The following is a 12,540-nucleotide window of genomic DNA, read 5'->3' as shown; positions in this document are numbered from 1 at the left end:
AAGATCAAATATCTAGTCAGTATCCAAATTCTCCTATTGTCTCATATTTATTTTTTAAAAAATGGAATCCATCTGTTGCAACAGACCAGTACAGCTCTCAGGAATCATTTTGCTGGCCAGAAGTATGTTTTCTACCACTAAATTCTGATCTACATTTTCTATTGCTAAAGAAGATGACAATTCCCTTGCAGCAGGTTCAGTCTGGGGAGTTATTGATAACTTCAGGGAATTCTGTGGGTCACTTAAAATTAATTTTTTAAGTTTTGACTGTATTTATGTAGGTTAATTTTTCTAGGCAAGAGTACCTGGCTCTCATTATAGTTTTAGAAGCTCTAAGTAAGACTCAGAGTCACTGAAAAGCTTGCACTAATGTCAGAGGAAATTGTAGACCACAAAGGCTAGAGGAAGAACATAAAGTGGCTTTTTGAGGGTTTCTTTATGGGGGTGGAGAAAGAAGTTAAATTCTGCTATATTTATTAACTTGAAATTTGAGAAACATTAACAAATTACTTTTGAGAAAATAGTTAAGAATTAACTCATGTCTTTATTTAGAAAGAATAGAATATGAAATTCATTGGGGACGCTAAGTCCCTTTTGAATTCATTCCCCTTTGAATAAAACAGCCTAGTTTATTGTGGTTTGCTGAATTCTGGTGGTGAAAATCATACTCAGATCTTGAATTGAATTCCTTATTTAGATGGGACCTGTGACTCCTCATGAATTAGGAAGGGCAGAGCCTAATCTTGTGGGTTATAATTTATTTGTGCCACAGTGTATATAGCAGTTTTGAAAATGTGTACAACTTTTAAAAATTAGGAACATATGCATATATCAAAATGAAAGGGTTTTAGAGATTATCACTAATCCTTCCTCTTTGCACCAACTTTTCTCAGATGAAATCCAACATCAAACACCTAATGGTACTATCACTATCAACCTAGAACCCCCGAAGCTGCCACAACACCTCAAACTACCTATGCAGAGGAGTGGGGAAGCTGATCCCGGGAGAAAGTCTCCAAGCAGGCTTATTTCAGATGGCAAATTGGAGCCGTGCCCTGAGGTGGATGTGGGGAAGTTGGTGTCTAGGATACAGGATGGAGGGACCAAGACTACCCCAAAGGCCACCAATGGACCACTTCCAGGCCCTGGCCCCACAAAGACCCCTTCTTTACACATAAAGAGACCAGCTCCCCGACCCCTGGCTCACCACAAGGAAGGTAAGTACTTGGGAATCCCAAGGGATTCAGAACTAAACCCATATACTTTTCACCTTGAGATCCTTCCAGGATTGGAAATATCATAAGTGGGAATGTGTTCCACTTTACTAGAACTCATTCTGGAATGGTGGTTGAGACCACAGAAACATTCACAATAATCACTAGAATGTAAGCTCTACGAGAGCAGGGACTTGAGGCCTGTTTTCTTTTCTTCCATATTCCAAGTACCTAGAACAATGTCTTGCTGGCACATAGTAAGTACTTGTTTCTATTGCCATTTATTAAGTATCTTCTGTGTACCTAGCATTGTATTAAGTCCTAAGTTTTATTATCCTCATGACCCTTTTGTGAAGAAAGTATTATTCATGTTTCAGTTAGAAAACTGAAGATCCTAGAAATAAGTAAATTCCCAGAGAATCACATGGTAACTGGCAGAGCTGGAATCTAAATCTTAGCACATCTTGCAGGTGCCAAAAATCTGTGTTCTTTCCATGAATGCAGAACCCTCGTTTTGCCTTCTGATAAGAAACTTTGAATCTGTGAACCACTGTTTTCTCATTCTCATTTTCTCATTTGGGAGAAATAAGGACAAAGGGATACAGCTTCTGTTCGTCTACACTTTTAAAATCATTACAAATTCTAGATGTAGTTGACTTCTACAATCTTTGTAAGCTATACACATGGGGGCACATAGTGAGAGGAAGGCGCTGATCCAGAGGGAAGTTTGAGAATATGATTTCTATGAAAATAGTATGGTATAATGAAAATATAGACTTTATTCTCAGAGGATTGAATCCAAATTCTGGCTCTTTTACTTTGTATCCGGATGACCTTCTTAACATGTGCCTTATGTATTTGTATCCTCTCCTATTCTAGAAAGGATTTAAGGCATTTCACAATATAGCCAAATATAAGAGAGAAGGGAAAGGATATGCAAATGGTAGGAGACCTTCAATGATACACAAAAGTATAAGAGGTTATGATGGGCTAGGGGGAGGGGGAAAAAGGGAGAGAATTGACCAACAGCAGAGGAGGCAGAGAGGGAAGGTGGGAGGGGAGGGGAGGGGGGATAGTAGGGGATAGGAAAGGTAGCAGATTAAAACAGTCACTAATATGCCATTAGGTAAAAATGTGAGTATGTAACAGATGTGATTCTGCTATCTGTATTTGGGGTAGAAATGGGAGTTCAAAACCCAATGGAGTCAAATGTATGAAAGATGATTTATCAAGAGCTCTGTAATGTATGGAACAATCAATAAAAAAATGTAAAATAGTAAGAATAATGCATCTGGAAACTATTGGCTGGGTACTAATAGTGTACTTGGTCCCATCCTAGGTGCTGAGGACACAGAAATCAATTATACAAGGTCCCTGTCCTCTATAGGCTTAGAATAGAGCATGACAAACTATGATATGTGGGCCAGATCAGACCCATTGCCTCTTTTTTATTTAATCTTTATTTGTTCTAATTAGTTATATATGACAATAGAATGCATTCTGACTCATTGTACATAAATGGAGTATAACTTCTTCTTCTGGTTATACATGATGTAGAGTTACACAGGTCATGTAACTATATACGTACATAGGGTATTAATGCCCAATTAGGGTAATAATGTCCAATTCATTCTACTATCTTTCTTACCCCCATTCCTCCTCCCCTCCCTTCACTCCCCTCTGCCTAATCCAAAGTACCTCTTTCTTATATGGCCCACAAGCTAAGAATGTTTTTGATATATTTAAATGTTAAGAAAAGATTCAGTTTTTATGATGAATAAAAATTATCTGAAATTCAAATTTGTTTCTTTAACATAAATATACCCCTTCATTTACATAGTGTTTAGGGCTGCTTTCAATTTATAACAAATTGAGAAGAAAAACAGAAACTTTATGGCCCTGCAAAGCCTAAAATGTTAACTATGTGACCCTTTACAGAAAAAGGTTGCTGACCCTTGCCTGAGATTCTAGAGCACAGGCAAGAAAAATGAATTCTAGAGCAGGGACATGGGAAGATAGGATAGGAGGGAAATAACAGGAAAGGAATCAGTACACAAAATGTTTGCCATGAAACTTTACACACTTACTGGAATAGCGTCACAGAGTTGGCTGCAAACTTTCTAGAGAAAACAAGAAGAAAGAAACCTCAACTGTTATATAATTCCAAGTTCTTAAGGGAAAAATAGCCTGTTGTTCAGGTAAAACATAACTTTTCTGTTTTGGAGGCCAGGAAAATTTTTCTTCTGTAGACTGTGGCATATAACAACCTCACTGTGGGCCAATGGCATTGTCTCAGAGGACAATTTAGTGAAAGTCTATTCTGTGTGGGGGCTGGTACACATTTTATGAAGTAATTGACCCTATGAATTTTCTGGCTGGATCCTTTGATGCATCCATGTGTTATTTAACCTCTTTGCACATTGGTTTCCATATCTGTAAAATGGGAGAAACAGCTCACCCCACAGAATTATTGCTATGATAAAAAGGAATAAGAAAATATCTGGCATAACCAGCCTATAAAATATGATACTGATTCTCTTCCCCTGTCCCTCCCTTCCTAAGATTTGCCTCTTCTGGGAAGTAGAGCCGAAAAAAATAAATAAAGGCCAGGACAAAAAAAAAAAATAAAGGCCAGACTTCTATGTGGACATCTGCTTCAGTTTATAATTTATATATTGACCTTCATATCAATCTGCTAGAAAGTTGGATAACTCCACTTACACTCATTACAGTAAAATTTGTCTTGCCTGTCGCCAAACCTTGAGATCAGCCAGGTTCTATCAGCTCTTCAGAAGAAGTTATTTATCCCTCCCTATCATTTCTACCCTTACAATCTTCTACTTCAAATTCAATCCCAGTGGCCTTCTCTTCTTCCCCTTCCTCCACAGTACCATCCTCTGGGTGCTGGTGGCAGCTGGCTGTCATTTAATGATGTCAGTTAATATAAGTACTGATCTGACTTGTCTAGTATCAGTCAGACTATCTAAATCTAGGATGCAGCATTGCCAGGCTTTGATTTCTGCCCTAAATCAGTTAGCCACAGGCTGAAATGATTCAGCTTTTTTTCAAAGGCCTCTAGCCTTGGCCACAGAATACAGAACTGAAGTGTCTTTGGCCTTGGTGGAAGATTAGCCACACCTCTGGGGTAGTTGCCTCTTTAAACCTTACCCAGGCCACCACCTCACCACTGCCTCCCTTTCTCCCTCATGATTCTGGCTGCCATGCTGGTGGATTCATAGGTATCAGAATAGTTATCAGTTAGGAAAACTCTGCAAATAGCCATGACCCTGAGCTATAGGTGGTGGTTGTTAACCCTTGTGCTAACAGAATCACAGGAAGAAGCTGTCAAGTCAGCTGACCCACTCTGAACCTCCAAGTTGTCACTCCATTTCAGCTCCATTCTCTAGGATGCTTTATTACTTTAGGGATCCAAATGTGCCACTATCCTGACACCCATCTTCACTTCTTCCAGTGATCCACCATTTAAGTGGACTTGATATTCTGCACATTTTTTTCCTCAGCAATTAAAAAGAATAAAAGCATGGTGCCTGTTAAATTGCCTTCTTCCATGACAGTCAGCTTTACAATAAAATCAATATTGTTTGCTGGTGGAATTTTATCAAGGGCCCTTTTCTGTTCCAGACATAAGCTGGATATTTTTTCATCTTCTATTTCATCTAATCATTGTGACAAGCCTGTGAGGCAGGTTTTACTGTTCCCATTGCACAGATGGAAAAACAGGCTCAGAGACATGAAACAACTTGCCCAGAGGAATTCAGATTGTAAAGTAGATATGGGGGTTGAACCCAGATCAGCTTGTTTATACCACATTTCAATTCAGCTGTTTAAGGTACCTTCTCCTTTCTATTTTTTTTCCCCAAAAGACACTCACTTTGGGAGTGACAAAATTATAACATCCCTTTACCTTTTCATTTGATGTTACTTCTTCTTACCATTTCTGGATGTGCAAAAGGCATGTGTAGTTCCCACAGAGGAATTTAGGACTTTCCTTGGGGAATAAAGAGGCAGGAGGGCTATTTCCCATTTACTTACATGTATTTGCTCATTTATTCATACAATGCTAAGCAATGAGAGTGACCATGATCTTGCCTTCTGATGGATTATAGTGAGTCTGGCATGTAAGCAGCCAGTCGCAGCCCAGTATGATCCATGATCTACTGGTGGAGAGAATAAGTTTCAGTAGGCACATGGGGCAAGGAGTTCTTCATTCTGCCTAAGGTATTGAGATAAAAGTGGAGAGCACACTGCTCACTATAACCCTATGATTTAGGAACCCTTCTTAGCTCTTTTCCTCTGTCTTGAGAGAAAAGACTACATCAACTGAGGTCCTCCTGTGATTGCAGGAAGGATACTTCCAAGGTTTTTCTCAGTCATAAGGCCATCAATTCTCTACTGGGGTGACTAATAGTATAAGTGGCATTTCCATCTGCTCTAAAAGTATTAGGAACAGACTTGCTCCTGCAGTAATGGGCGTTGCTGGCCATTATCCATATTTTCTTGTTTGGACTCATGCTTTAATAATCTATTGTTTGATTTTAAATCTCTGTCCTAACTGCAGTGTAACTCCAACTTGTTCTTCATGGATAATTAATGGTTAAGGCTTTAGGGGAGCATGGAAAAGTGTCATAGGAAGAGATTCTTCTAGAAAACTGGGAGACTCTTCGAGTGGAAACAATCTTTCCCTACTGTCTCAGGTTAAGTGTAGATAGGTAAAAGGAAAGTTGGAAGAATGTTGCTTAAGATTGAAGACTAATCACCATCAGGTCCCCAAAAATCTGCAAATTATGATTTTTTGGTTATCTTCATTTGACAGAGAATTAGAGAGGAAAACAAATGATTAGATTGGAGAAGGAGATCCAATTTAGAGTATTAGCCAAATTTTCAACCAAAGTTAAGAAAAAAATTAAAAGGAAAAACAGGTGGAAAGACTATAGGCTCAAGAGGCTTAGTGGTCCTTAGTGGTCTTAGTGGCCAGGTTCCAGAGTGTTCCAGCTATGAGTCTGAATCTTGGATATACCCCTTCCAATCTGTAGGACATTGGGCAGTTCATAACCTCTCTGAATCTTGGGTTTGTCCTTCTTATAATGAGGCTAATAACTGTGTCCATTGGAATGCTATAATGATGAAGGGAGACAGGTGTGTGCCTGGCACATCATGAGTACTCAGAAACAGTAGCGGGTTTTTTGCCCTTATTAGAGGTTTTACTAGCTGCACAGTTTTCGTTAGGTCAGCTTCACATCTCTGAGTCTTATCTTCCCAGTGGAATTAGAGACAACACCTCTATTGCAGGCAGGTAAGATTTTTGTGGGGAATACGTTAGTTGAGGTATAAAAGCAAATAGTAAGAAATGGTGGGCATGGAAAATAGGGCTGTCTGCTATTCTGATTATGGACCATGAGACACCTGAGGCCCAAAATGTAGATGGCATAAAAGTACTCAGAGTGAACATGCAGAAAGAGGCATTATTTAGGGAAGGAGAAGAGGAGGGTTCTTAGCCGTTCCATTAGCTTCAGATCAAGTCTTCTTTGGTCCAAGAAACTTCCTGACAATCCTGTTCTAGGGAACTCTCCCTTAACCCATTCCTTGGGCATCTAAATTTGTCCCTCTAATGTGGATACTGAGTGATAGGGTTCACTCTTAGCTCATGTGAGTATGTCAACTCTTCCCAACTTCTTAAGAAGCCAGGGAACAATTGTGAGAATTCTTCATGAGAGCATAAGATGGGGCCTCAAAAAACTCCTGATATATTGAATACCTTTCATCTTGGGTTACAGAATAGATCTGAATCTTGTTTATATTATGTTTGTGTATGTTACATGTAGCCCATTGGGTTCCTAAAAAGGGAAAGCTTTCTTTGCTGTCCTTCTAGTAGACTGAAGTGCAATTTTTTTACTCAATAAATATTTGTTAAATATTCACCAGTTTTATGCAAAGCAAACTACTTGGGTCTCTCGGGAATACAAAGATGAATGCCACCTGTATCTTGCTCTCAGAATGCTCCAATTTTAATAGGACAGATAGAGCCATGAAAACAAAGATCCAAACTACAGAATTCAAAGTACAAGATGATCAATGCCTTAAGAGCCAGAGAAAGAACTTGGAGCATTTTAAACTTCTGAAGATACAAATTTGAGCATGAGGGAATAGGGTAAATAGCATCTTAGAAAGACATAATTAATTGTAAGGCATATACATGGAACAATAAATACTACTGCTTGAATTATAGGATATGTGAAGAAGAATGGTACAAAATTAGATCAGAAAGGAGAATTGAAGCCAAATGGAAGTGGGTCACAATTGCCAGGTTAAACATGTCAGGGTATATTCTGTGGACAGCAAGGAGCCATGAAGTCTAAATCTTCTGAGAAAGAGAGGCAGAATACATTGGGGTTTCTAGAGTACTCCCAATGTAGCATGTAAAAGTCAGCAGGGAGAGATAGAAGTCTAAAGACATATCATAGGCTGATTCATCTGGACAACAGTCCAACCCCATGTTGTATTGTAGGGAAGTGATCTGCTAAAGATCATACAGCTTAGTTTTAGGACGAAGACTATATTTCAGGTTTCTTGACTCCAAGTTATATGACTCTTTCCTCCCAGCCTCACCAGTTTGACATTGTGCTTTAGCAGTGACTGAGACAAATTTGAGGAAAGAAAGAACAACATTGGGGTCTTTCAGCCAAGAAAACCCTTTGCTGTCACTTCAAAATCATACTTGTTATGAATCATCAAGTTAAACCTGCAAATAAAGGTCAAAAGCAGACACAAGGTTCATGATGTTTGTTTCCTAAGGCCCTATTTTGATGTCCATTTGGATATGACTGTGAGTCAGGAATGAATGGGGTTCATATTTAGGTGGTGTCATGTTGTTTACTCATCAAGGGGAATTCGAGCCCTAGGATGGACATGGCTTCAGGTAGGAAATGTTTTCTGGCTCTGAGTGTGTGGCGCATCCTTCCTGCCCAACTCTCTTCCAGTAGGTAGTAGAAATGTGACAGTATTGTCTTCTCTGGTAATCTCTAAACTACAGTGAAGAAGCAGTTGTATGGCCTGGAGTTTCTCAACCCTGGCTGCACATCACACCATCTGGGGAGCATTTAAAATATACACGCCCAGATCCTACTCCAGTCAATTAAACTAGAACGTCTCAGGAGGATACCCAGGTATTATATAAATTTAAAGCTCTTCACAAATTCCTGATGTGTAGCCAGGGTTGATAACTACTGGTAGTTGGGACAACATGGGTTTCGGAAATCAAATGAAGCTGGTTTTATTGTTGATAAACTATGAGGTTACTACTTACCTTGGAATTTCTTTTCCTCATCTGTAGAATAGGGGCAATATTTTCTGTACAATTATGGCCAATATTAAATGGGAAAAATAGGCATAAAGTGCTGAGTACAGAATCATAGTACCTACAACAGAATAGGTGTTCAATAACAAGTTAGATAATTTATTTTACTGGTATTATTTTATTACCACTGTCATTTTTATCATTTATAATTTTATATTCCTAATAATAACAACAAAACTGCAGATACTGGGGAAATCACTTGATATAGAGACAAGAGATATAAGACAAGAGATGTAGGTTTCAGTCCTCACTCTATCAGTTATCTGAGTATGTAGTTGTGGGTGAATTAGTTTACCTTTCAGAACCTCAGTTGCCTTCTCTGTGAAATGCAGATAATAAGACCTATCTATTCTTCTTTCCCAAGTTTATTTTGAACAAATATTTATCATCTGGAAGAGTGCTTTGAACAGGATGATACTTTTTGGAAAAAAATGGATGATTATCATTTTGATTATTTTTTCCTAATGTAATTCTGTATTTTCAGCCTGGGCTAAAGGGAATGGTGTGCCCAGAAATATAAGATGCAGACTACATTGGGAGAAAGAATTTATGTATGCCCATGTATAATGTTTTGGTAATTTTTTCATCAGAACATAAATCACACTATATTATCATTATCTCTGTGAATACCTGTCTCACCAGAATGCCTAGGTGGATGGATTTAAAAAAAAAAAAAACACCAATATCTAAGCACTTCAGGAACATTTACACAAATGGAAATTATATTTGTGTGCTGTGTCCAGAGGTGTGAGATTTGCACTATATCTTTAGGGATGATTATAATATAGGTGAGACATGAGATCAGGGGCACATAATAGTGAAAAAAAGCAGGGAAAAGTATATCAATTACCCTGTGTGCTAGACACTACCTATAGGGCATACAGACAATGTGTGTGTGTGTGTGTGTGTGTGTGTGTGTGTGTGTGTGTGTGTAAAACTAAATTGGAAGCAGGCACTGTGGCAAATGCCTGTAATCCCAGCCTCAGCAACTTGGGGAGACCCTAAGTAACTTATTGAGACCCTGTTTCTAAATAAAAAAAAAATAAAAAGGGCTGGAGATATGGTCTCTGGGTTCAATCCCTGGTACAAAGAAAAAAATAAATTAAATAATTTACTTCTTAAAATCACCTTGAAAGCAGGGTTAATTATATTCATTTCCCAGATGAGGCAATTGTAGTCAAAGAGGTGAAGTAATCGTCCATGGTCCCACAGGTAGGAAGTAGCATAACAGAACAAAGCCCCAAAGCCAGGAGGTCTGCACAATTCCAAACTCTTTGTTCTTTCTATTATAACATATTATCTTACCTTTAAGTAAGAGTCAAGGGCTTGCTCAGATAAGGTGGTGAGACCAGTTTGATTTTAGTTGAGCTGGTGATTAAAGTTAAAGTTCAGGGTTTGTCCTTGGGACAGTGATTTGAAACTAGGCTTATGGAGGACTCTGAATTTACATTAAGAGTTTTGAAATTTATCCTGTGAATTTTTGAGCTTTTTGAAAGGTGTTAAATAGAGAGGAAACAGTATAAATAAAGTAAACCTTACAACAGTAGCATATGAATTCAATTTAGTGTTTTATATTTACCTTGAACATTTTAGTAGAAAAAAATTGAATATCAGTATCTACTCACAAAAATTAATCAAATAACAAGATCTGCTAACGCCCTTGCAAAATTGTGTGTCTACTTCAATATTGTCTGCATCAGGCTATGAGCAGTTTTTGTGGACATTTTTTTGTCACTTGATATTATTTTACAAGCATGTTTTTGTTTTGAGCTTGTCCAAATCCTTGTTAGTTTATGTATAATATGTTTGGTTAAATGCTTGTAAGAATCAAATTGTTTGCTTAACTTTTGGGGTTGGCTCTGACTTTTTTTCTGTTAAGATACATGTGTTTGTGCCAATTGTTTTTTCTTTTTGTCTTGGATTAATTCTTTTGGGCCTGTCTCTCAAAGTGGAATTACTGGATCAATGAGTCCAAACTATCTCATATGTATGATGTTGTAGTTATCCACATTGTTCTAGAATGCTTAATGAGTATTTAGACAAAATAAAACTAGTTACAGTGGCACCAGCAATGTGTTAGTGCTCTCATTTCACCATTTTGTAAGAAAGTATTTATATTTAATATGTACTGCCAACCTGGAAGCTAGAGAAATAGAGGTAAGAAGTGACTTAGGAGAGTATTATAATAATCAAGACCTAAGTTGAAAGGACCTGAATATCTGTGATGATGAATTTGTCAAATTCAAATTCACTATCAAACATTGTTAAACATATCAATACCTAATTTAATTGTCTCAATACCTCTGTAAGATAATGTGGTCTTAATCTTGATTATATGGTTGAGAAAAAAGAGACTTAGGAAGTTATATGACAAAACCAAGGTTTACTAAGTTATGGATCCTAGGGTTCAAACATAGACTTTCTGAAGGGACAGCTGGCAGAAAAAGACAGAGATTTTGGTGATGAAGAAGAAATGGAGGCCAAGGAAAATGGCTTCATAACTTGATTATTGGGTTCCTGTTCCTGAGTTTGTTTTATTTGGCTAATTATTCAAGTCTCTGGTATTGTTCTTTCTTCTAGGGGATACTGACAGTGTCAGCAAAGTGCGGCCTCCAGGAGAAAAGCCAACGATCATCCGTCCCCCAGTGAGACCCCCAGACCCTCCCAGCCGGGCAGCTACTCCCCAAAAGCCAGAACCAAAGCCAGATATTATAGCTGGCAATGCAGGGGAAATCCCATCATCTGTGTAAGTAGGGTTGTTCCTCAGTTTGACCTAGTGCCTATCTTAGGTGACCAGAAATGCTTTCAGGATCAACATATGGAATGTATATAATGCACAACTCTGGGGCATCATTCACTTTGTAGTCTAGGGGAATATAGGCCAGCCCTGTTTGAAGTATCCCATTCAGCACTCAAAGCTGAGATTTTCCTATGGATGAAGGCTTTGATTCTTAGTATCTATCAGAAGACTCATTTTTCTTAGCTGCCCTGATTTATGTAGGGTGATAAAATCACTTTCTGATTTTAACCCACATGGCTTTGGAACTTACTTTCTTTCTCTTTTTTTGGCAATTTATGTATATTCTTTGTGTATTTTAGCTTTAAAATAAATTTTGCACAATATGTCAGTGTATTTCTGAGAAGTTGAACAGTTATTAAAAAAAGCTATTATCATCTGACTACTGGAAAAATAAAACAACAAAAAAAACTGAATTACAATAATCCATCTCAGCAAACTTTTCCAATTCAAATTAGAAGGGCTCCAATTTATAAATCTCTTTTGAAAGGACAATATTAATGCAATGTACATAAGAACATCTAATTAACATAATAAAAATAAACCACAATTTTGTTATATAAATTCACCCATTTATTATAACCTAGGGATGTCTCAAATGGTAGAACTTCTACAGGTCTTTCAATTCCTTCAGCCTTCTGATTGCAGACTTGACTGTGATGGCAGAAGTGGTGTTGTAGGTCCAGGCTCCATAAGCCTCTGTTTTCATGGAGGAACCACAGTACTAGATCCCCACAGCCGTCTCTTTATCTTGTTTTTGCCACAGAAGGAGCAAATGTACTTGGCATGCTGGCTAATTTTAATTTTCTTCACCATTTTCAAGAAGGAGGCAGCATAGCAGGTCCCATATTGAACCAATGATTCCAACCTTCTTAGTGTGTTCATCCATATTGCCGTGACTTAGGCTCTAGCCCAGAAAATGGAACTTACTTTCTTATTTTCTTGTTATTGCTACTGGCTTTAAAAGTAATTTAATGAACACATTAAAAAAAAAAAACTTTCAAAGTCCTCCAAAATGACTCAGGTTCTCCAGAGAGCCTCTTACAGGGTAGGAGCTGAGCTGACATCCAGCAGGCTTTCATGAAGCTGGGCTGTAAGCCACGGAACCAGGGAAGGAACAGCCAGGATGGGACCACAGCAGCACTCAGGGACTA

The 12,540-nt window shown here is 38.1% G+C and overlaps 1 protein-coding gene and 1 pseudogene across 1 annotated transcript in view; one reads left to right on the top strand and one right to left on the bottom strand.

The window, feature by feature from the left end:
* Ophn1 (oligophrenin 1) overlaps window positions 1-12,540 on the top strand; it is a 369,837-nt gene that overhangs the window by 348,735 nt on the left and 8,562 nt on the right. Inside the window, exons 21-22 of the mRNA XM_077793759.1 lie at window positions 894-1,217; window positions 11,170-11,335. Coding sequence (XP_077649885.1) covers window positions 894-1,217; window positions 11,170-11,335 — 490 coding nt within the window. The remainder of the gene's footprint in view (window positions 1-893; window positions 1,218-11,169; window positions 11,336-12,540) is intronic.
* LOC113190611 (large ribosomal subunit protein eL43 pseudogene) lies at window positions 11,997-12,275 on the bottom strand (annotated as a pseudogene).

The sequence above is a fragment of the Urocitellus parryii genome, chromosome X (genome assembly GCF_045843805.1).
Source record: "Urocitellus parryii isolate mUroPar1 chromosome X, mUroPar1.hap1, whole genome shotgun sequence".
In the NCBI taxonomy this organism is placed as follows: Eukaryota; Metazoa; Chordata; class Mammalia; order Rodentia; family Sciuridae; genus Urocitellus; species Urocitellus parryii.
Note: the sequence above shows the minus strand (reverse complement) of the source record. Positions and strands in the feature narration are given on the sequence as shown.